Raw genomic sequence first — 22011 nt, 5'->3', positions numbered from 1 at the left:
TTTGTGCCGTCGACTGGCAGAAAGGTTGTTTTTCTTCATAGTTTTGTCATTGATACATGCCTAAGGTTAGGATTTTTGGTTAAGGAAGCATGAATATCTTCAACTTTATTAGAAAATATAATTATTCATAGTGATTGTTCCTATTGTAAGTGTATGAAAGTTTCCATTGTTCCACATCTTCACCAGTGCTCTGTTTTCAGACCTTAAGTATTCCTGATTAATAAGAAGGAGCACCTTTTAACATAGTTATTATTTGTATATTATCTTTTTAGAGTGCCTGTTGATGTTTTTTGCCCGGTTTTCACATGAGCTTAATTTTCTATAATTTTATAGGATTTATTTATATATTTATACTAGATCTTTGTGGATTATGTTGCAAGTATATTCTCCCCTCTGTGGGGAATATTATCTCTATTGATAACAGATTGATCTATTGTCAATCTGTTTCTCTATGGTATATTTTAAGAAAAAGAAGTTATTAATTTTAATGTCAAATTTATCAAGTTTTTTTCTTTATATATATTGCTTTGTAAATATTAAGAAATCCTTTTTCTATCCTGCTATTATAAAATATTATGCTATATTATCTAATAAAATATTTATAATTTTGCTTTTTATAGTTTAGCACTTACATGACTTCATATAGATTATTGTATAGTATAAAGTTAGGATCCAGTTTTTTCTTTTTCCATAAGAAATAGACAGAATATTATTTTTTCCCCAGCCAATAGTTTTTGAAAATATCATTCTTTAAGTAATGATCTTCAGTACTACTTCTGTCATAAATAAAGTGACCATAAATTAATGGTATCTCTCTAGACTCTCTATCTTGTTAGTCTTTTTTCTTATCCTATTACATCTGCTAGTAGCTCGAGAAAAATGATAAATATAAACGATGGTAGCAGATACCCTTGTGTAATGCTGAATCTCATAGAGAAAACATTTACCAGTATAATATTTGATGTCAGATTTAAAACAAATTAACACACTTTTTTCGTGTACTGTCTCTTGAATTTTAACACTCAACATATATGGATTCATGTAACAACCTCCGTAATCAGGATAGAGAATAATATCTAACATCATTATCCCTAAAATTCCTTTGCTTGCTGCCCCTTTGTAGTCAACCCCCTCCCTGAATGCCAATCTCTAACCTCTAGCAACTACTACTCTCATCTGTTCTTCATCTCTCTAGATTTGTCTTTTCCAGATGTCATATAAATGTACAGTGGTTGGCTTTCTGAGACTGACTTCTTTCACTCTGCATAATGCCTTTAAGATTCCTTCACATTGGCCAGGCACTTTGAGAGGCTGAAGGGGGTGGATCACCTGAGGTCAGGAGTTCGAAACCAGCCTGACCAACATGGTGAAACCCTGTCTCTACTAAAAATACAAAAATTAGCCAGGCCTGGTGGCGGGCACCAGTAAAAAAAGCTACCTGGGAGGCTAACACAAGAGAATTGCTTGAACCTGGGAGGTGGAGGTTGCAGTGAGCCGAGATTGTGCCATTGCACTTCAGCCTAGCCGACATGAATGAAACTCATCTCAAAAAAAAAGATTCCTTCACAATGATGCATATATTCCTCTTTATTGTTGAATAGTATTTCATTATATGGACATACCATCATTTGTTTATGCACTCCCCCATTAAATTAAGCAGGTTTTCTGGCTCTGAAAATTATTCTACTTCCTTGATCAAGCTATTTAATATCTCTGTTACTGTCTTCATCACTAATAGAGATAATAACAGTACCCACACAGTACCCACATCATAGGTTGTGGTGGGGATAAAATGAGCTGATAAATAAAAAGTACTTAGAATAATGCCTGATGTAAGTAGTCATTCCTATTGTTTTCAATATTAGCAAAGATTCTGAGGTAGAAAAGAACTTGACAAGTTCAAGGAATGGCAAGAAAGCCAGTGTATCTGGAGAATGATGAACATGGGGAAGGAGTGGTATGAAATGATAGGGAGAGGGATGTAGGAACCAGGACATGGAGGTTTTTATGGGCTACAACAGACAGCTCTGGTTTCACTCGAATTGCATGAAAAGCCAGGGATGAGATGATCTGGTTCACATCTATATAGATAACTCAGTCAGCTTTGATGAGAATCAATTACAGTGGTACCAAGAGTAGAAGCAGGTACCCTACCAGAAGTACACTACTTTAGTCTAGCAGAGAGAGGGTGGTAGCCTGGATTATCGTTGTGCTGGTAGGGATAGTGACAAGTAGTCATTACCAAACCATTCAAGATATGGTTTGGATTTAGAACCCACAGAACTTTCTGATGGATTCACAGCTCAGTGGAGCACCTTCCTGACAACAGTAGTGGTCTATAACCATAATTATCAGCAGCAACACTCCTCTTCTGGCATGGCTTTGCCAGTGATTTCCTTCATCCATTTTTTAATGAAAATCCAAACTTTCATGCCTTATTTAGGAAATCTACTTGGAGAAATAGCCTGGCTTTCACCCATATTTAAAAGAAGTCAAACTACATCTTTCTTATTCATACTAATGACCCCAAACACATTTGTAAAAAATTGGCTTATCTCACAAAAAATGTGTGCTCATAGCATTTTGCCTTGTGGTTCTCTGCAGCCTGTATAGTTCCATGACCCCACACACTTAGCATTTCTGCTGGAAATAACGTTGTCTTGACAGCTTCATGCTTAGCCAGTGGAATGGTAGTTTTAGTGGTTGGCTGGAGTTTTTGTGTACACTTGGGACTTATTGTTGAAATAAACATTATTAGACTCATATTAAAATTGGACCAGAAATTTAGTTTTGTCCTTTCAGCCTCAATTCACCCAAGAATCTCTCATCCAAATGACAGATCGTATTGACTTTCTGAGATAAAGATTAAAATCAGCCCTGGGTGCTTACTTAGCCTTGCATTCAAATGGAGATTTTTTTTTTTTCTTTTTTTGAAACAGAGTTAAAAATAGAGTGCTCTGATCTCACAGAGAAAGTTTTCTTTTGTTTCCTGCCCTTTCTGCTCTTAACACGTCTGTATTTGTCCTCTGTGGAGCCTTAACTTCCAACTCCTTACAGATAACACCTGACCCAGTGTTAATCTGGAACATACTCATCATCCTTTTTTTTTTTTAACCCTATCCTATCTACTTAATTTGTGACTTTTCATAATTCAGGATTTGCTGAAAGGAAGGAATTTACCTTTTATCTTTATTTGTCATATCTTTCAGCAATTTTTAACATCTCTTGTCAGGTTAATGTCAAATTGTGGCATTTATTTTAGTTTATTTCGAAGAGGACCATTAGATACATTTTGTGCCTACTTTTATACTTCTTTATAACTGGCTTCTTTTTTGATTTTATAGAATACCAAGCTGCTATTTTACACTTGAAGAGGGAGCACAAAGAAGAAATTGAAAACCTGCAGGTATACTCTTTGATTCTACTGAACTGGTTCTATAGAACTGATACGTGGTTTTCTCCTACACTGAAATAAATATTCCCCTTGAGTTGAAGTGTTAAACTAGACAGCATCACAATTTGCAGATGCCGGCAGGCACTGTGTCTAATATGGGGATTGAAAAGCCTTGGATTCTGTTTTTTAATATAATTCAATTTCTAATTTAAAAAATACCATAAATGCATTTGATTGGATTGGAAAACAATTATTTTATTTTTAAAGCAGGAGAGAAGACAGAATAGACTTCTGTAAAAAATATAGTAACTGTTATTTTTTCTATGTACGATGGAAGTTATTTTTGTTTAGCTTCCTCCTGTTCAGGTGTTCATGTCTGTATGTTTCTTAGCACATACCTGCAATATGAATGTGATGCAGATTACAGAATTTAAGGAAGGAGCCCTAAGAGGTGGTGGAATTGTGCTGAGCCCTTTCATGTCCCCCGAGAGTGCTGGGAAATTATTGACATTAGGGCTTCCTTTGTGAAGCCCTAAATGACTGAGGGATCATTTCCCTTGTGCTGCCATCTAATTGACATTCCCTATGTTTGGCATTTGCTTATAGTGCCTGTGGTAAAAAGTTCAGAATCTTAACTTCAAATAAGTGAATACTGAATCAGGCACTGAGACTTGTTTATTGATGGCTGCAGTAACCCCCTGCTTCAGGAGAGAATGACAGCAAAATTTCCATAACATTTCTTCCTTATTTAATATTAACTCATTACTTGCTAATTTAATGAACCTGTGGATCAGATATTTTTCTTTTCAAAATTTGTTAATTTGCAAATAGAAATTGTATATATATGGTATATGACATGTTTTGAAATATATATACATTGTGGAGTAACTAAATTGAGCTAATTAATATATACATCGCCTTACATTTATCATTTATATGTGGTGAGAACACATAAGGTCTGCTTTTTTAGAAATTTTAAAGTTTACCATACATGGTTATTAACTATAGACACTATGTTGAACAGTAAATCATCTTGAATTTACTCCTCAAATCTAACTGAAATTTTGTCTCCTTTCATCAACATCTCCGTAATCCTCCCCCATCCTTCACCCCTCTCCACCCCCCAGCACCTAATAACCACCATTCTACTGCCTGTTCCTGTGAGTTTGACTTTTTTAGATTTCTCACATAAATGAGGTCATGCTGTATCTGTCTTTCTGTGCTTGGCTTATTTCATGTAACATAATGTTCTCCAAGTTCTTCCATATTGTAGCAAATGACAGGATTATTTTTTCCTTTGTAAAGGCTATAGTATTCCATTTTGTATATAAACCACATTTTCTTTATCAATTTGTCCATTGATGGACACACATGTTGATTCCATGTCTTGGCTTTTGTAAATAACAACGCTGCAATCAACATGAGAGTGTAGATATCTCTTCAACATACAGACTTCATTTCCTTTAAATGTATACCCAGTAATGGGATTTCTGGGTCATATGGCAGTTCTATTTTTTATTTTTTTGAGGAGCCTCTACACTATTTTCCACAAACTAGTTTACATTTCCACCAATAGTATGCAAGGGTCTTCTTTTTCCATATCTTCACCAATACTTGTAATCTTTTGTCTTTTTTGGCAATAGCCATTCTAACACTTGTGAAATGATATCTCATCATGGTTTTAGTTTGCATTTCCCTGATGATTAGTAATGTTGGAGCATTTTTTCATATATTGGTTGGCCCTTTTGTATGTCTTTTTTTTTTTTTTATGTGATGGCGTCTTACTCTTTCATTCTGTCTAGAGTGCAGTGGCACCATCTCAGGGCACTGCAACCTCCGCCTCCTGGGTTCAAGTGATTTTTGTGCCTCTGTCCCCTGAGTAGCTGGGATAACAGGCATATGCCACCGCGTCAAGCTAATTTTTGTATTTTTAGTAGAGACGAGTTTTCACCATGTTGGCCAGGCTGGTCTCAAACTCCTGACTTCAGGTGATCTGACCGCCTCACCCTCCCAAAGCACTAGGATTACAGGTGTGAGCCACAATGCCTGAAGCTGTATGTCTTCTTTTGAGAAATACCTTTTCATATTTTTTGCTGATTTTTAAATCAGGCTGTTTGTTTTCTTGCCATTGAATTCCTTAAACATTTTGTACATTAACCCCTTATTAGTTATATGAAAATATCCTTCTTTTCAATGAATGATAATGCACTTTTAAAAATAACTGAGGTAGTATACTGGATTATATATTAATTTATTACAAGTAGCAGAAAATTATTAGATAAGTAGTATGGTGTACAAATTCAAGCCCCACCTATCCAGTGGAGTGATTCGTTTGGGAGAGAAAAATGAGTCAATTTCACAGAGAAACAAAAAAGTGGGAAAGTACCCCTGTCTCCTAGAAGAAAAGGAGAGAAGGAGGCCCTTATCTCCCTTGCTACAAAATGCCCTACAGAGACCTCTCTTTCTTTTTCTTTGTTCTTATGTGAAAAAGATTCTCAGCTGCCTCAGGGGAACTGAAATTGATGGGGGATAATTTAAGACACAGATTCCTAAAGAGGGCAGGAACAGAAGTGATTGTGTAAGCAGAAGTTATGTGAACAGCCAAGTTGTGACGGTTAGTTATACCTTTCCGAAAATTGTAGACCAGCCTGGTGAGGGCTTTGACACTGAAATAATGTTCACGGTAATAGAAGATGCTTACAAGTTTTGAATTCTTCCTGTGTGCTAGGTATTGTTCTAAGCACATTATATATATTATGTTCTTCTATCTCTTTGTAAGTCTTATGATCTTAAATACCTCAAACTAAGAAAAGATTGGAGATGTAAAAGAGAGGAGTAAATGGAGGACAGAAAGTGTATTGTTATCATGATCTACAGTTAAAATAAGACTAAGGTGTGATTAACAATAGTAAAGATTAAAAATGTTCCAAACTATACTTTACATTTTTTTAAAACATCTGTAGAAGAATTATCTCCTCTTTCGGTGATGTTAGTAAACTTGAAAACCTTTTTTTGCCCCATATTTATGATTTATACCTAATTGCTAAAGCTGTGGCTACCATCGCTCACTATTGCCATCAGGGTGATACGTCCAGTTTATATACTTAGCTATAGTTTTAAACTATTCCAGCAGTCACTGATGGACAACCTTCAACAGGAAACCAGCAACTCTTTTCTGTGATCTGACGCAGAGAACTGTTTCATTTGGCAAACACAGCATTTTAAAGATTGAACTAGGAATACATATTGTAAAATATGGAAATTTTTATATAAAACCTGTATTTCTAGCTGCTTCTTTAAAATTGGAAAAGCTAGCAACAAAGGACTTATTTTCTTGTATGACTTCAACTGTCGAGTCCAACTGGTAGACTGTATCTAGTGACAGATAAAAAAACGCACATCGACACAAGCTTGACAGTCAGTGCAGCCAGGGGATCTCTGCCAGAGTCAGCAGTGGCCATGATAAGCTGCTGATGTTCACATTTATTTAGTACAGATTAACTGACAAAGGTCTCAAGTAAAACACCATTAGAGGGTAATTAACATTGCTGACACCCACCCCCCCACACACACACAGTAGGAGGCAGTTGTGTGGATGATCAAAGGTTGATCTGAGGACCACATGAGTAAATAAGCTATTTAGATAAAGTCCTTAACATCCCCCTGTTATTTGCTTTTTGCTATTAGCTCAAGGTAAGAGGATTAGGCTGCCATCAGCCATAACTTCTTCCAGGGCTTTTGCAAAACCTTCTGGGCTTCCAAGAAGGTTCACATTTTCTATAATTTCTCACACCCTTCTGACCAATCTCTTACATTCAGCCTGCTGGGACAAAATAGCAGGTATTCACTTCCACCACGATGCATGCCCTCTCATTTGCCAGAGTGCTCTGTGGGCCATTTTACCTGCCTGGACCCTCTATGCTTTAATTGCCCCTGTTCTCTGGGTGATATTGAAGATAAAATTAGACAGCTTGTTTGGCATCAACACAGTCAGTCAAGATAGATGCAGTTCATAAAACGAACTGACAAAAACCCAGCCTACCTGTTTTGTTCCACTAAGTAGCAGTCTCATCTATTGTCACAGAACTAGTGGAAGATAATGAGTGGGAAAACTGCTGTGCTGGTGCTTTACATGTAATTTCCATTGGCAGATATCATTGTCAGTTAGATATTTTTTCTCCACATACAGGTTATGGAGAAATCAGATATGTTTCCAGTCTTCTTCAGCATGCCTTCCTAGAAAAAGAAGGGGTTCATGCTTTTAAAATACACAAGAAAAGTGATTCATTCTGTCACTGTATACAAGAATTGATGTGTATCACATTTAGTTTTTTTGAAATGTTTTCATAGAATTTAAAGAAAACAGTATGATTCAATAAGCAGAGAACCTAAATTGAACTTTCTGTTTTGCTTTTAACCATGCATTTGAAGGAAAGTCACTTAATTGTTCAGTTCTCCCACCAGCAACATGCAAGCCCTACACCTGAAGTATTTTGATTGGACAGTTGGTTATTTTACCTTGTAGTCCCATGGTTACTAAGTGGGGGAGCTTAGGGGTTTTTATTTCATGTGTGCTCTGCAGCCAGCATTTGTTGAGTAAGGCAATATGGAAAGGGCAAAAATGTGTAGCTGGCTGTGTTTGCATCACTGCACTCCAGCCTGGGCAACAGAGTGAGACTGTCTCAAAAAAAGAAAAAGAAGAATGAGTCCAATGTCCCAAAGATGTTCTTAACAAAAAAAGAAAAAAAGCACAAAGACCACTCTAAACTCAAGTTGCCTAATTATAAAGCAACTTGCAAATGGAAGAAGAAATGAGAAATAACATGTGCTTGAATATATGCCATGTAACTGGTACTATAGGGTGTATATTGAACCACCCAGGAAGGGTGGTCTCATCACTATCAGTATTATTATTTTCATTGTTCAGTTGCTAAAACTGAAAAAACTAAGTACCAAAGAATCTGATTTATTTCTCAAGGGCACGGTGCAAGGAGTTGAATAGATCCCTAACTTCAGAACCCCAGTTCTTTCTCAACGTCATCATGTATCACACATAAAATAATACCTATGACTTTGATAAGTGAAAAGATCAACTGTACAGAGAAATTGTCTGCCAAACAGTAATAATGGTGATTTTCATATCCTTGAAGCAATCTCAAAGAAGTAATTATCTGTGCTATTACTGGGAGAATCAGTTTTATCATATGTCTTGGTAGGACATACCTAAACTATGTTTCTACCCAGCTGTCATTAACTTGCTGTACAATGGCTACCACTTACAAAAGTTTCTCAAACAAGTGAAACCATATAAAAGAAAGGTACTACCTTTTCAAAATAAAGTTAGCAGAATTATCCCAAATTAAAAAATGAAGCAGGTGATGCCAAGGACCATGAAGTGACCATAAACTCTCAAGGCAGAGTTTGCTAAATGAAGGGCACGCTTGGACAAAACTGAAGAATTTTTTTGTGGATACTATAAATGACATAAAACAGTAGTCATGGGAAATGTCTGACCTGCAACCACTCTCCCACTGGAGATTTGAATGGCAATATCATCCAAGTACTTCAAGTTTAAGTAAAGGTGTATAAACATATGTGCCAGAAATTGATTCATTTAAATAATCAATAAATCTTTGCTTTTGAACTGTAAGGGGAATATAATTGTAAGTTGCTGTACATTTTTTTCCAAGCTGGAGTAAAATGGTGCGGTCTTGACTCCCTGCAACATACTCCTCCTGGGTTCAAGTGACTCTCCTGCCTCATCCTCCTGAGTAGCTGGAATTACAAACATATGCCACCACACCCAGCTAATTTTTGTATTTTTAGTAGAGTTGGGGTTTCACCATGTTAGCCAAGCTGGTCTTAAACTCCTGACCACAAGTGAATCTGCCAGCCTCGGCCTCCCACAGTGTTAGGAGTACAGGCCTGAGCCACCATACCCAGCCATAGCTTCATTGTTTAAGGGTGACTTGTCTGTGATCTTCCTGCCGTTCTTGTGCCTGTGCGCATTATATCAGGGTTGTCTAAATCAGGCTTTCCCAAACAGAATCCATTGAATAGTGATACTTTGAAATGCCCCTTGACGAAAAGTTTTCATGGTCAAATATATTTGAGAAATATCTATTACCCTATTAGAGCTTTACCATGTAAAAGGGAAGAACTATAAAGAGATCCTATATATCTTGTTTCCAACATAAATCCTTTTCTCCAAGAAACCCATCATTTGGGATACTACCCTATATTGATTAACATAATCTTATTTTCTCAATGTATAATCTACTTCCTGAGTTCAGGTTACATCCTTTATTTATTATTTTATTTTGTTTTGTTTTGGTAGAGATGGGGTTTCACCATGTTGGCCAGTCTGATCTCAAACTCTTGGGCTCAAGCCATCTGCCCACCTTGGCCTCTCTCTCAAAATGTTGGGAGTACAGGTGTCAGCCACCATGCCCAGACCTAAATTCCTACTATTTATAACTCCTCCCATTTTAAGCCTTTTAGTTACTTGTACAAGTTTTCCTTTCTAGTCAGTAGGTCTCTAGTCCATTTGATTGCTCTGTGGAGCAATGTGTTCAGGTGTTCAGTTACACTCTGATTGCAGTACTCTAACCTTCCAGTGTCTTCTCAGATGTGTCACTCAGTAAAGGGATGCAGCTCTAGAAAGGTAAGTGATACTCAGTAGGAGGCCAAAATCTTTATGACAAAAGAGAAGCGTGAGCATAAGATTGGTAAGACTTCTTTGGATCTCTACTTCTTCAATTTTGAAAAGTGGAAAAAGAAAAATACCTTCCCTTTGTGTCTGGCTTGTGAGGAGTTGGGTAATTTAAGAATATTGTTATTGACCAATACCTTAAGCAGTTTGAAAGTAGAGGACTTGGAAATGACAGATTGTTTTATCTGTTTTTAACTAATGTTCTTTGGATTGTGGGATGCAAGACAAAGAAGCAGCCAACAGTGACATTTCTCATTTACCCTATTCATCATATGTGTAGTTCCTAATTGAGGGGAAACTTCACTGAGCGATGGCCTCTGGCAGGCCCCTGCTCATTGTGCAATGCAATCACATTTCTAGAGTGGTTACTCCCATTGCAAAAATAATCCAGGGATCAATGCCAAACTGAAAATTGTATTGTACCTTTTTGTCCCCAAGAGAACCAAATGGTGTGCTGGCCTCCATTAAGAGAAACTTGTAGACGTTCTTCTTTTACTGTCTCCAACACATTCCACTGATCCATTTCTAATAGTTTGCACATTGCTGTTGAAACAGAATTGAGTGAGGACTCTATTTGAGCTGATACAACTAAGTTTATAGAGACATAAATCCTGAGCCTGTCCCATTTTTTATATTTTTCATTATCAACACAATACATTTAAATCTCCTAATTCCAAGATAATACTGTGAGGGAAAGGAAATAATTTGTAGGCCAATAAACAAAACTTTCACAAGTATGAAATATGATGATTTCATAAAAACTATGTATTCCCCCTAAGTGCTGATATTAGTATAATTCATTACTGAGATGCCAAAAAGGAAACATTTAAAAATATTGAGAAATATGTTAATTCATCATTTCAGTGTAGATAAAAAATGTTATGAAGTTACTAGATTTGCTGGTTTACTGGTGTTGAGATTCCTCTTAGGTGACTGGCTACCCAGAATACGGTAGATACATTTGGACTTGAATTTTCATGGAAAAGGAACCCTTTGTCTCAGCCTTCAAGATGCTATCTTGCCCTCAGACAATTCAGATACAGAAGGAGGTTGTTACAGAATGAAGAATCTGTTCATTGCTCATACGTATCTTGGGGGCCAATGCCGGTTTTATACATTTCCTTCATGCTCCATCAGCCCTCAATCATTTCTGCTGAATCTTAACCTCTGAACATGAGTCAACACAGGTGGACCAAGACAGTTTTCTTTTGCAAAAGGTTTTTGACTTTCAGTGACAGGTTACTGCTGGAACTGGTGACTTTCTGAGTTTTGGCCATTGCTTTTGACTCTTCATGAAGTAGGAAAAAGCATGGTAGAGCACCATTGGAAGTGCTTCCTTTTCTCCAGACTTGTTCTGCCTCTCTCAATAATGCTGTAAATTCTATACAGTCATACATCACTCTTAAATATTAGGTTCTTCAGCTATGATGTAAAAGCATTGGACTAGCTGGTGTAAGCTCCAAAAATTCTGTCATTTCTGGCCTAGGAAAAGCCCATGCATCTGTCCCAACTCAATCCGAAAGTCTAGGAGATCTCTTTCCATGTTACCTGGATCAGTGCTAGGCAACTAGTTGAAACTTAATAAATAGTTGTTAATTGATCTGAGTGGACATTGCTAGAAATTTTTTTATGACTCTCAGTAAGTAGAAGGCTATTTGGAGGATAGGGTTAGGAAAGCTGCAGAATTCTTAAATTTGTGATACCATCAAATACAGCCCAAAGATGTTTATTCATTGAGCACAATAACATTTAAAAAGTTACCGTTGGGCCAGGCATGGCGGCTCACACCTGTAATCCCAGCCCTTTGGGTGGCCCATGTGGGTGGATCATGAGGTCAGGAGTTTGAGACCAGCCTGGCCAACATGGTGAAGCCCCATCTCTACTGAAAATACAAAAAGTAGCTGAGCGTGGTGGTGCACACCTGTAATACCAGCTACTCAGGAGGCTGAGGCAGGTGAATTGCTTGAACCCAGGAGGTGGAGGTAGCATTGAGCCAAGATCGTGCCACTGCACTCCAGCCTAGTCAACAGAGCAAGACTCTGTTTGAAAAAAAGAAAGTTACCTTTGGATAATTTTCAAATAAAACATGTATGCTTTAGTTGCCAAAATACTGCCCCATACTTCCTATTGTCTTATAGCCAGCCTATTCTACTTATGTTGATTGCCTGGAGCCTATAGACATCTGAGATTGTGACCTCTGGTGGAGAGGATAAAGAGGCTGATAACATTTTTTTTCATGGACATATGGATAGAAAGCAAAATCCCTTGAGCTTTTAGATATTTATGGATATTTACATTTCTGTTTCTTTTCTTTTTCTTTTTCCTTTTCCTTCCCCTTCCCTTTCTTCCTCTCTTCTGTCCTTTCCTAAAAGGGCTATCAATAGAATTGAAAGGGAAGCAGCTTTAGATGTGCAACTGAAAAATGAGCTCTTAGTGTAAAAAAGTAGGTATGGTCTGTGCTCTAAAACATTTTCAGGAAGGCATGGGAAGGGATTTTGTTGACATTAGAAATTAAATGATGAGTGTCCCATGTTTTATGACTTAATCAGAGATGTGTATAATCACAGCTACCAAGTAGGAAGTACCAGCTCCATGCCAGGTTGCATGCTCAGTGCTTCACATAGATAATTTTGACCTACATGAGACCCAGCAGAGTCAAGTGCAATCCTGAGCTTTCACAGCTGGTCAGTAGGATGCCTAGATTTACTAACCAGGTCTGTCTGGTTTCTAAATTTGATATGTATTTACTATTCAGTATAATGGTTTTTTTTAACTTTTTTTCTTTTTCTCTAGTTCTATGTCAAAGACTTTTGTAGATCATTCTTTATTCCTACCAGTACAAGGTCTCCATGTGATAAAGAAATGACAGTGATATTTCTGTAGTGTTGGGAAAGAGAAAAATAAGCAATAGAGTTCTTCTATTTAACGGGTTTCATAAATAAGGTGTTCTGTTCGCCCTACAGAGGTACAGAAGAAAGGAGCAGGTGGGAGATTTCCCTTTTCAACTTTACTTCTCAAAGCTGGTCCTGAGCCCAGTTTGAGGAAGTGCCTCTAATACTTGTCACCATAATCTCGATATTTGCCTATATTTATCTTAGAGATTTGAAACCTGAATCTCATAGAAGTTAATTTCCAACATCATAAATTGGGCAAGAAAATACTGTGGCTAAACTTCTATGCAGCTTGCCAGCTACTTACTTTTTCATTATGATTTTTGTAATTTGAACATACGGGCTTAGTTGCTCTTGAACCTTACCTTCTCCAGTGTAGTTCCTGATAATCAACACTACTGATTCCTTAACAAGCCTTTGTGGGGGTGATTCAGCTGTGTTCTCTATTCTGCCACCTCCTGATATGGTGTGTTCATGTGTGATAAATTGTACTAGTTGCTGCTTCTAACAAGTCCAGCCTCATATAGACTTACTCCATATTCACATTATGGAATTTATAGTGTGGATTTATTATGGGTTTTTGTGTATACACACATAAGCTTATGTGTGCTTTGACCATTTCACTGCAATTTGTTGTAGCTTGTTCTGTGTCCTGGAGGAATAACAATAATAATTTGGTACTTATTAAACATTTACTGTTTACCAGTCTTTATATATAAGTAGTTATATAAAGTTGGAGCTGTTACACTAACTTTATGAGGTGGCCTTCTCACCTTCTACACTGAACTGCCTCTGGAAGTTCTTGTATCTTGAAGGTCCTTCCCTAGCACGAATATTACTGATGTGACTTTGATTCTGTATTGACCTTTGGCTCTGATCTATCTTTGGGTAGATACTAGTCCTTAGGAGTAATGGCGGCCCTTCAGAGCAGAACATGCTGAAGTATAAACTCGTATAAAGAAGTCACGTGACCATTCATTAAAGAAAATACAACATAACTGTAGGCAGGATAGTGAAATAGAAAAACAGGTAATCCTCCCTGAGTTTGAGTCCTGTTTCTGCTGTTTACTAGATGTGTTGTCTTGAAGAAATTATTTAAGTCTTTCTGAGCTTCAGCTTCTCATCTATAAATTAGGTGTGACAATATTGTAACTTGGTCATTTTGACTGATTGCAACTGTTGTGATAGCTTAGGGTGAGACTGGGCCACAGCGGCATGCGGTAGATAAGCAATCTGTCATAACTATTGTATTTGTTATGAGGAGCAGCATGTTTAGTTCATTAAAAGTCTGTAACTGGCAAAGTGTATTTTTTGGTGGTAAAGTTTGTTCAATATAAATTATGTGCTGAGGTAAAAGAGAAACATTCTGTATCCACTGTTAGAACTAATGGTCCAATGAGCATTGCTTTTAATATGTTATAAAAGTATGATGTGCTCATTTCCATTATTGACTCTACACAAGAAATATTGCTGTTGCCATGGTTTCATGAAAGGAAAGACTGAATACGTATAAGTACCCTAAGAGTTATAGCACAGATCTGTGGAATGGCTCTAAGTAAGTTATTTCATGTTGAAATTGTTCTTGCTGTAAAAACAAATTTTCTAAACTATAATTTAATGTACATAACTTGGCTTCTTACAGTTTATCTCTCTTATGATCAGTAAACACCAGTTGAGTACATGTCAAATATAACAGATGTGCTAGAGATAAAATCATTTAATAATGATGGTAATGATGCTAATGGCAGCAGCTAACATTTGTTGCATATTGCTATATGCCAGACAGTATTCTTAGCATTTACCATGGATTATTTTATTTAATTCTCATATAGTTTCTGTACTCAGAGAATTTACTGTTTAGTTGGGGAAACAGAATTTATATCATAAAGGCTAAAAAACAGCACTCAGCTTACTCTGAGGACCTAATATTACCCAGAGAATAATGGAGGGAGAGACTTTTTAAGTGTTAGCATTTTAAACTTATCAACTTTTATGGAATTCACTGATTGTAGATCTTAGATTTCAACTAAGATTCTTTCCAAGACTTAGATTTTCTGACTGTGGCAATTTCATACACTAGCTCTGAAAGCCATTACAGGTGTCTATGTAATACACTTCTGCTTATTTTGTTTTGATACAATATATGGCATGACCTATATCTGCTGCAAATTGGTATAATAAACATAATTTAAAATATTTATTGAGAAATGAGTTTTGCATACACACACACACACACACACACACACGCTTCTGTGTGATAGGTTATCTGAGTAGTTTACAATTATTTTAGGAGCCATTCCACTATTTCACCACTGGAGGTCAGCTTGACCCTTTTTCTCTTACAGTTCCAGGTAATATTCTCTTTTGATGATTGAAATACATTCCAGTTTTATGCTAAGAGCTTTGCTTTAAACACATGAAAACTCAGTTTATGTTACAAAAAAAAAACATACACAGCAAAGTGCACGTAAGTCCATACTCATAGGCAATGCTTAATATACTTACAGAGACAGTACTTGCTATGTTTATGGCTCTAAATATATGGGTACATTCTATAAAGCAACTGTCAAAGGACCATCTAAAAATAGTGCCTTATGAAATTGATCACGTGTTTCATCCAAGAATGGAATCATCAAAAGCAAATAGAGGTTTCTCTCTCATTCGTTCAATATGTATTGATTAAGTGCCTCCTGGGGGGCAGGACAGATATAGTCCCCACTCTCTTGGAACTTGTAGTCCATCAGAGAAACAGATACTGATAAAATATTCATCCAATAAATACACTGTGATGAGTGCTGTGGTGCTGCTCTGATGGGGTCCAATTTAGATCTGTGGGTCCAGACAAGAACTGACCTTTAAGCAGAGGCCTAAAGAGTAAAGAGGAGCTTGGTGTGTATGGTACAGGACAAAGCACAGTACAGGACAAGAAGGAGAGAGGTGGGAAATAAAGCTCTGGAGTAGGATTTTTTCAATCTTTTTATACTGCAACCCAAAATAAGAAATGTATTGTATATCAAGACCCAGGTTAGGTGTGTGTGCGTGTGTGTGTGTGTGTGTGTGTGAGAGAGAGAGAGAGAGAGAGAGAGAGAGAGAGCCAGGTTAGGTGTGTGTGCGTGTGTGTGTGTGTGTGTGTGTGAGAGAGAGAGAGAGAGAGAGAGAGAGAGAGAGAGAGTGAGTTCCATTAAACAGAATTTATTACAGTTAATGTACTCTGATGTATTCAACTCTTATTAAAAATGCTCTGGTTAAAGCACAACTTGACTTGTTAACATGCTATCTCATTGATTGATGATGGCCCATGGGTTGAAAACAGTGCAGTGGAGAAAGGCAAGAGGCAAGATTCTGGAAGGGCCTTGTACGTCTTTTTGAGATTTCCCAATTTCATCTTCAGAAGTTAGAATCTACTAATTCTCAGCAGAGGAATATGTGACGTGAGCATATTTGCATTTCCAAAAGACACACCTCCCCCCTGCTGCTGTTGTAGGGGATGTATTGAGGGGGACAGAGGGGATGTGGGATGTGGAGAGGACAGCAGGGAGCATTGCAGCTGTCCAAGTTGGAGATGGTAGTGGCTCTGAGAGAATTTATGCTCTCTGACAACAAGCATCGACATTCTTCCATTGCTGATGGTAGCTTCTGCTAAAACTGGAGCCATGAAAACTGTCATTGTTGCTTGTCTATAAATGTTCACAGCTTGATTCTCCCTCTGGAACTTGGAATGTGGTAAATATACAATAAATAATTCTTGAATTAATGAATAGAGGGAAGAAGTTGCTGACATCACAGTAGCCTTTTGAGCATGAAATGAGAAAGCTCTTTTTTGTTAACTGGATACCCTTCTCTTATCTTAATTGAATATACACACCACCCGAACAATTACTTGTCTTTGTAAACGGGGCAGTTTCTTATACTGTCTTTGAAAGCTGCAATAGGTATGTGCATAACACAGTTCTGTTTATTTTGTTTAATATATGTGGCATGATGCTTATCTATTGCAAATAGATGTAATAAACATAATTTAAAAGATTAACTGAAAAAACATAGAACAATGATAATTTTCTATGTTTTTTCAGTTAATTTAAAGGATCAACTGAGAAAACATAGAACAATGATAATTCTCAAATTTGCTAAATGAAGTTTATAAGTTGAACTGCATTAAATTGGTGATATTTGACCTATTTGACTTATAAAACAGCAATTTGATATGGCTCAATGTGATATATTTAAGTCAAATGGCAAGGAAGTGAATGTGTATTGGAATGATATTTGTCTGGACGAGTCATATTATGAAATGTTCACTGGGGCCTCAGCAGGTGTTAAGGGACTGAAGCTGAAAATATCACAAGGCATTGCCCCTAGGAGAGTGAAGCATTCCTTGCATGGTGACTTTTTTCAATCTAGAATTGTTGAAGTATCCCATGACCCTTATGTCCTGTGTCACTTACATAACAATCGTGGTGAGGAATGTTTCATCTTTCAGACAATCCATGAAAAATAAAATTAGTGAAAACTGTTAATATTCCCTGGTCTAGTGAATAGGCTAAGTATGTCATTGATCTCTCTAACTGAACCCAGACTGATATTTTACTCCATAAAAATGAATAATTATGACCCACTATTAATCGTTTTGGTCTTTGTAACATAGCTTTCATAAAATTGTCTTCTTGTTCCCTCATAGACCCTGAATAGTAAAAGTTTCATGTCTTATATATTAGGAGTTATAGGAATATGACATTGCACATATGCACAGGAAAATGATTAGGAGATGAGAAGAAAGTGAATTAAATATCTAAGTTATATTTACTGCATGTCTCTTGTTAAACATATGTCTTATCGAATATTTTCTTTATTGCTCCCACAGAAACCAGTCCTTCTTCTGAAGTTTGTAAACTAAGATACGATCTATGATCTGCCAGTCATTACTAAATAACTTGGGCATCTTTTGATATTTCTAATTTCTTTTCAGTGAGTCCTGAGGGAAATTTATAAATACTAAATCACACCAGTTTTTCTACTTCAAACTCATATTGTTGTTCTCAAGCACATTATCTTCTAACCATCTGAAGTATTGAAAATCTGTGATTATTATAATGAGAAAGAGGGTTTTCTTTTTGATACTTAGTTTTCAGCACACAAAACTAACATTGATTCCCATCTTGATGGATACAATGCAGTACCATTATTTTTCTGTAAAATTCCAATGTTCTAGAAAAATGGCTCAATCTTGAAACTTGATTGCCAAAAACAAATGGAAACTCCTTTCCTTTTGCTATAAAACAATGGTGGATGGGCTCAAAAATGAGGAGGGGAGAAAACAAGATTGCATTACAAATCTGGCAACATCAGCTACACTAGTAAAATCAAATCCAATGTTGTTTTATGACTCTGAATTTATGTGAGTACCAAGGATCAAAGGGCTTGAATCCCACTGGACTACGAGGTCTATAGTTCATGGTAAAAACTCATCAAAAAGAACGTTTTAGTCGTTTAAGCTTTTCATTTTAATCAGCCACAGTAATAAAAGAGCCTTTAGGTGTCCAAAAACATTTTGCAAGATCAAGAGGTTGTTCTCTGGCTAGTAGAAGCAGCTTTCTTATTGGATCCATATAATGCCTGTGGCCTTTGAGTGTCAAAGCGCCACTGCCTCCACATTGTTTGCCCTTGTGGGATGGTTTCTTTTGGTTCTTCTAACTGTGCATTATGTGATAATAAATTATGGTGTCTGATGGAAGGACCATAAAATTTTCACACCATTTATCAAGCGATTTTAGCTATTTAAAGTTAGGTCTCTGACAGCAAGCCAAGTCGTTTGTAATGTTTAGATAGAAACAGTCTACTGCCTGCATCTTGACCATCATCAAGAGACAGCCCTGCAAAGGAGAAAGAACATGAGGGTGTACCATCGGAAGAGCCAGTTTTGAGTCACAGCCCTGATGCTCCCTAGATTGTGATTTTGGATGGTCCAGAAATTGGAGCTCCTACCTTTACCACAGTGTGGTTTAGATTATATAGGGTAATATTTGTCAGGTTACTATGCAGCATATAGGAATCAATATGCAGTAGATGTAGATGGTGCAGGAAACAGCCTGAGCAGTCCAGCATTTTCAGCAAGAGACCTAAATAGGTAAAGCAGGGAGCTGGCCAGAAGGAGTAAGTTTCTCAGGAGAAAGTGTTCCTGAGAATGTGAAAGACAGGGAAATCAGGGACCCAGGAGGTTGCCTTAGCTCTAGAAAGTAAGAGGTGGCATTTCTTCTGAGACAAACAGAAAATAAAGAATGAGGGCCATTGTCTATGGGCTGTAAATGCCTTTATTTCTTTGCTTGGTTGTTAGGTTTGGCCTCATGCATAGGAAACGAAATGAAGGTGCCTGGTGTTTCTTCACCTGTTCTTTGATATCATCCTCTACTGCTACTTCTGCACTTTCCTCATTTGGTTCCTGATATGGTTTGGCTGTGTCCCCACCCACATCTCATCTTGAATTGCAGTTCCCCAAATCCCCATGTGTCATGGGAGGAACCTGGTGGGAGGTAATTAAATCATGGGTGCTGTTTCCCGATGATATTCTTGTGATAGTGAATAAGTTATCACAAGATCTCAGTTTTCTAAGGGGCTTCCCCCTTTACTTGGCTCTGTTTCTTCTTCTTCCTGCCACCTTGTGATGAAGGACATGTTTGCTTCCCCTTCCACCGTGATTGTAAGTTTACTGAGGTCTCCTCAGCCATGTGGAATTGTGAGTCAATTAAACCTCTTTCCTTTATAAATTACCCATACCGGGGCAGTTCTTTAGGACAGACTAATACAGATCCCCTTTTAGCATGTGCCTTCCCCCATTTCTAGTAATAAATTCAGCAATCCTTTACATCAAAATCCTTTCTCCTAACCACACTGCTGCTTTGAGCTTCCATTCCTTCTCTCACTGGCAAAATTCTTAAATATTAATGACATGCAGCAAATTCTCCTATCACTTGAATTCTGTTACAACTCTACTGTAACAGATAAAGTAATTGGAGAGTATGTTGAAATCCTCAATCTCCTCCCTCAACATCTGAGCCAGCAAATTCTGCAGTATTTTTTCTTCTTCCTCTGAGTGTGCTTCCCCATCTTTGTTGCCCTCCCAGCCTTGCCTCTTCAGCACACCAAATTGTGGCTGGTTAGTCACCTAATCTTTTGTCTCTTGGAGATTTCCTTTATTGCCACAAGTTTATCTTTCTTTAAGTGCTTTTCAGCCCTATTTATTTGAATTCAAACTTCTTCCTGAGTTCCAGATAACTTTTTGTGGAAAACTACCCTGGGAAATATTTTTAGTATCTCAAATTGAAAATTTCCAAAGCCAGAGCATCCAAAAAATTTTATAAGCTAATGTAGAAAGGGATATTTAATTTCATCTACTTGTCTCCTGAATCTCCCTTTCTCTTCCCCTCCCGATGAAAACATGACAAAAAGCAATCTGCCTTCTGAGCTGCCCTGTGTATGTAAGATGTCATGGTTCTAAAACTTAAAGTCTAGGCCAAACATCGCAGATGCATCCTTGACAACTCCTGCACCCTCTGCTTCACATCTAGTTGATTATCAAATTACGTTAATTCGAGTTCTATGGTTTCAGCCCTTGGCATTCCTGTTTCCATCATCCTAACATTGGCCTTTAGCATAGCTTGTGTGTATTCAGCCCACCTTATCACTTCCTTAGGTTGTTGCTCTTCTCTCTTAAAACACCTCTGATGGCTCACTACTGTTTATCAAGTTAAGTTTAAAGTCCTTAGCATGGTATTTAAGACCCTCTAACTTATCCTGGCTTTCTTTTTTTTGGGCGGGGGTATGGGGGCTAAAATGCACTTGACTGCAAAGGATGGGGAATGATTATTGTGGTTTTCTCTTCTATTTCCCTACACATTCTCATCAGCATGACTTTTTCTTTCACTTGGATTGCTTACAATCCTTCATTTTACCTTTGCCAATTTCTTGTGCCCTGAAAGGGTTCATTATCATACATGAAACCATCTCTAATTCCCTAAGGCTTCCTCCTTGGAAATTTTAAGTTGACTTAGTCACTTAGCAGACTTTTTCTCATATTATAACTATGGAAGCAGAGGTGCCTCCACCTACCTTCCATCCCCAGTGTCATGTATATGATGGACATAAACCTTCACTAAATAGCAAACACTTGAATCAGCCATCACAATAATGCATTCATCCATAAATTAATCCCTGGTTGGTCTTCCTTTCTCCTTCCCTTATAGTGGAAACTGGATGAAAACCAAAGTGATTTCACAGGTAGTATTTTTCAAACTCAGAGACAAAGGAAAACTATAGTGGGAAAACTGTCTTCCCAGAAGTTTTTTAAAAGATATTTTTTGACGGTTTCTGACTTTCTGCTGAGAGAATGATGTTTATTGCTTCTGACTGTCTTAAATGTGCATTTAGACAACATTTGCATGATCATTTAAGATAGCTTAAGTGAAAGCAACTTAGGCTTACTTGAATTTGTGATCATTTGGAAACCCTTTCCTTTTATAGATAAGGAGCTAAAGGCAAAAAGAACTGGTCTTAGAATCTAGCTTAATGGTTCTCAACCTTTCTTTCTTGGTACATTAAAGGGAGGTGACATGATCACAACAGGAACGGGCTTTATTGTAGCCAAGGAAGTTGACCACCCTGCGAGATTCACCATCTGGTTACTACTAGTTAGCAACACGAGGGCCCAAGACCATGCAGACAACTGATAGAAGCACTGTGACTGAAAGTCAAGCCTCTTCTTAGTCCACTGTCCTATCACTGATGCCATGGGAAATTGCTCTACCAAAGATAAAGTGTTGACTGCAATCTAAGTGATGGGCAGAAAAACCAGCACTCAGCACATAATGGTGAATTGTACTGAGAATATGCTGTCTTAGGTATAAAAAGTAGCATGTTTAAGAGCAGAATCTTCAGATAACACAAACTTGAACACATTTCTGTTAGGAATGTACAAATCAGTTGGAGGAAAATAAGACCACCTCTTTCTACTCAAGTTCAAA

The 22011-nt window shown here is 37.3% G+C and overlaps 1 protein-coding gene across 12 annotated transcripts in view; it reads left to right on the top strand.

Annotated features, from left to right (window-relative positions):
• Nucleotides 1–22011, top strand: part of FMN1 (formin 1) — a 415109-nt gene that overhangs the window by 177598 nt on the left and 215500 nt on the right. For all 12 annotated transcript variants that reach the window (XR_008474691.2, XM_078334424.1, XM_035259914.3 and 9 more), the window contains one exon: nucleotides 3345–3406. Coding sequence is in view for 11 of the 12 variants with exons in the window: in XM_078334424.1 (XP_078190550.1) it covers nucleotides 3345–3406 (62 nt within the window). In the remaining variant the exon portion in view is untranslated. The remainder of the gene's footprint in view (nucleotides 1–3344; nucleotides 3407–22011) is intronic.

The sequence above is a fragment of the Callithrix jacchus genome, chromosome 8, assembly GCF_049354715.1.
Source record: "Callithrix jacchus isolate 240 chromosome 8, calJac240_pri, whole genome shotgun sequence".
Taxonomy (NCBI): Eukaryota; Metazoa; Chordata; class Mammalia; order Primates; family Cebidae; genus Callithrix; species Callithrix jacchus.
The sequence above is the reverse complement of the archived record's forward strand: the minus strand, read 5'-3'. Positions and strand labels throughout refer to the sequence as shown.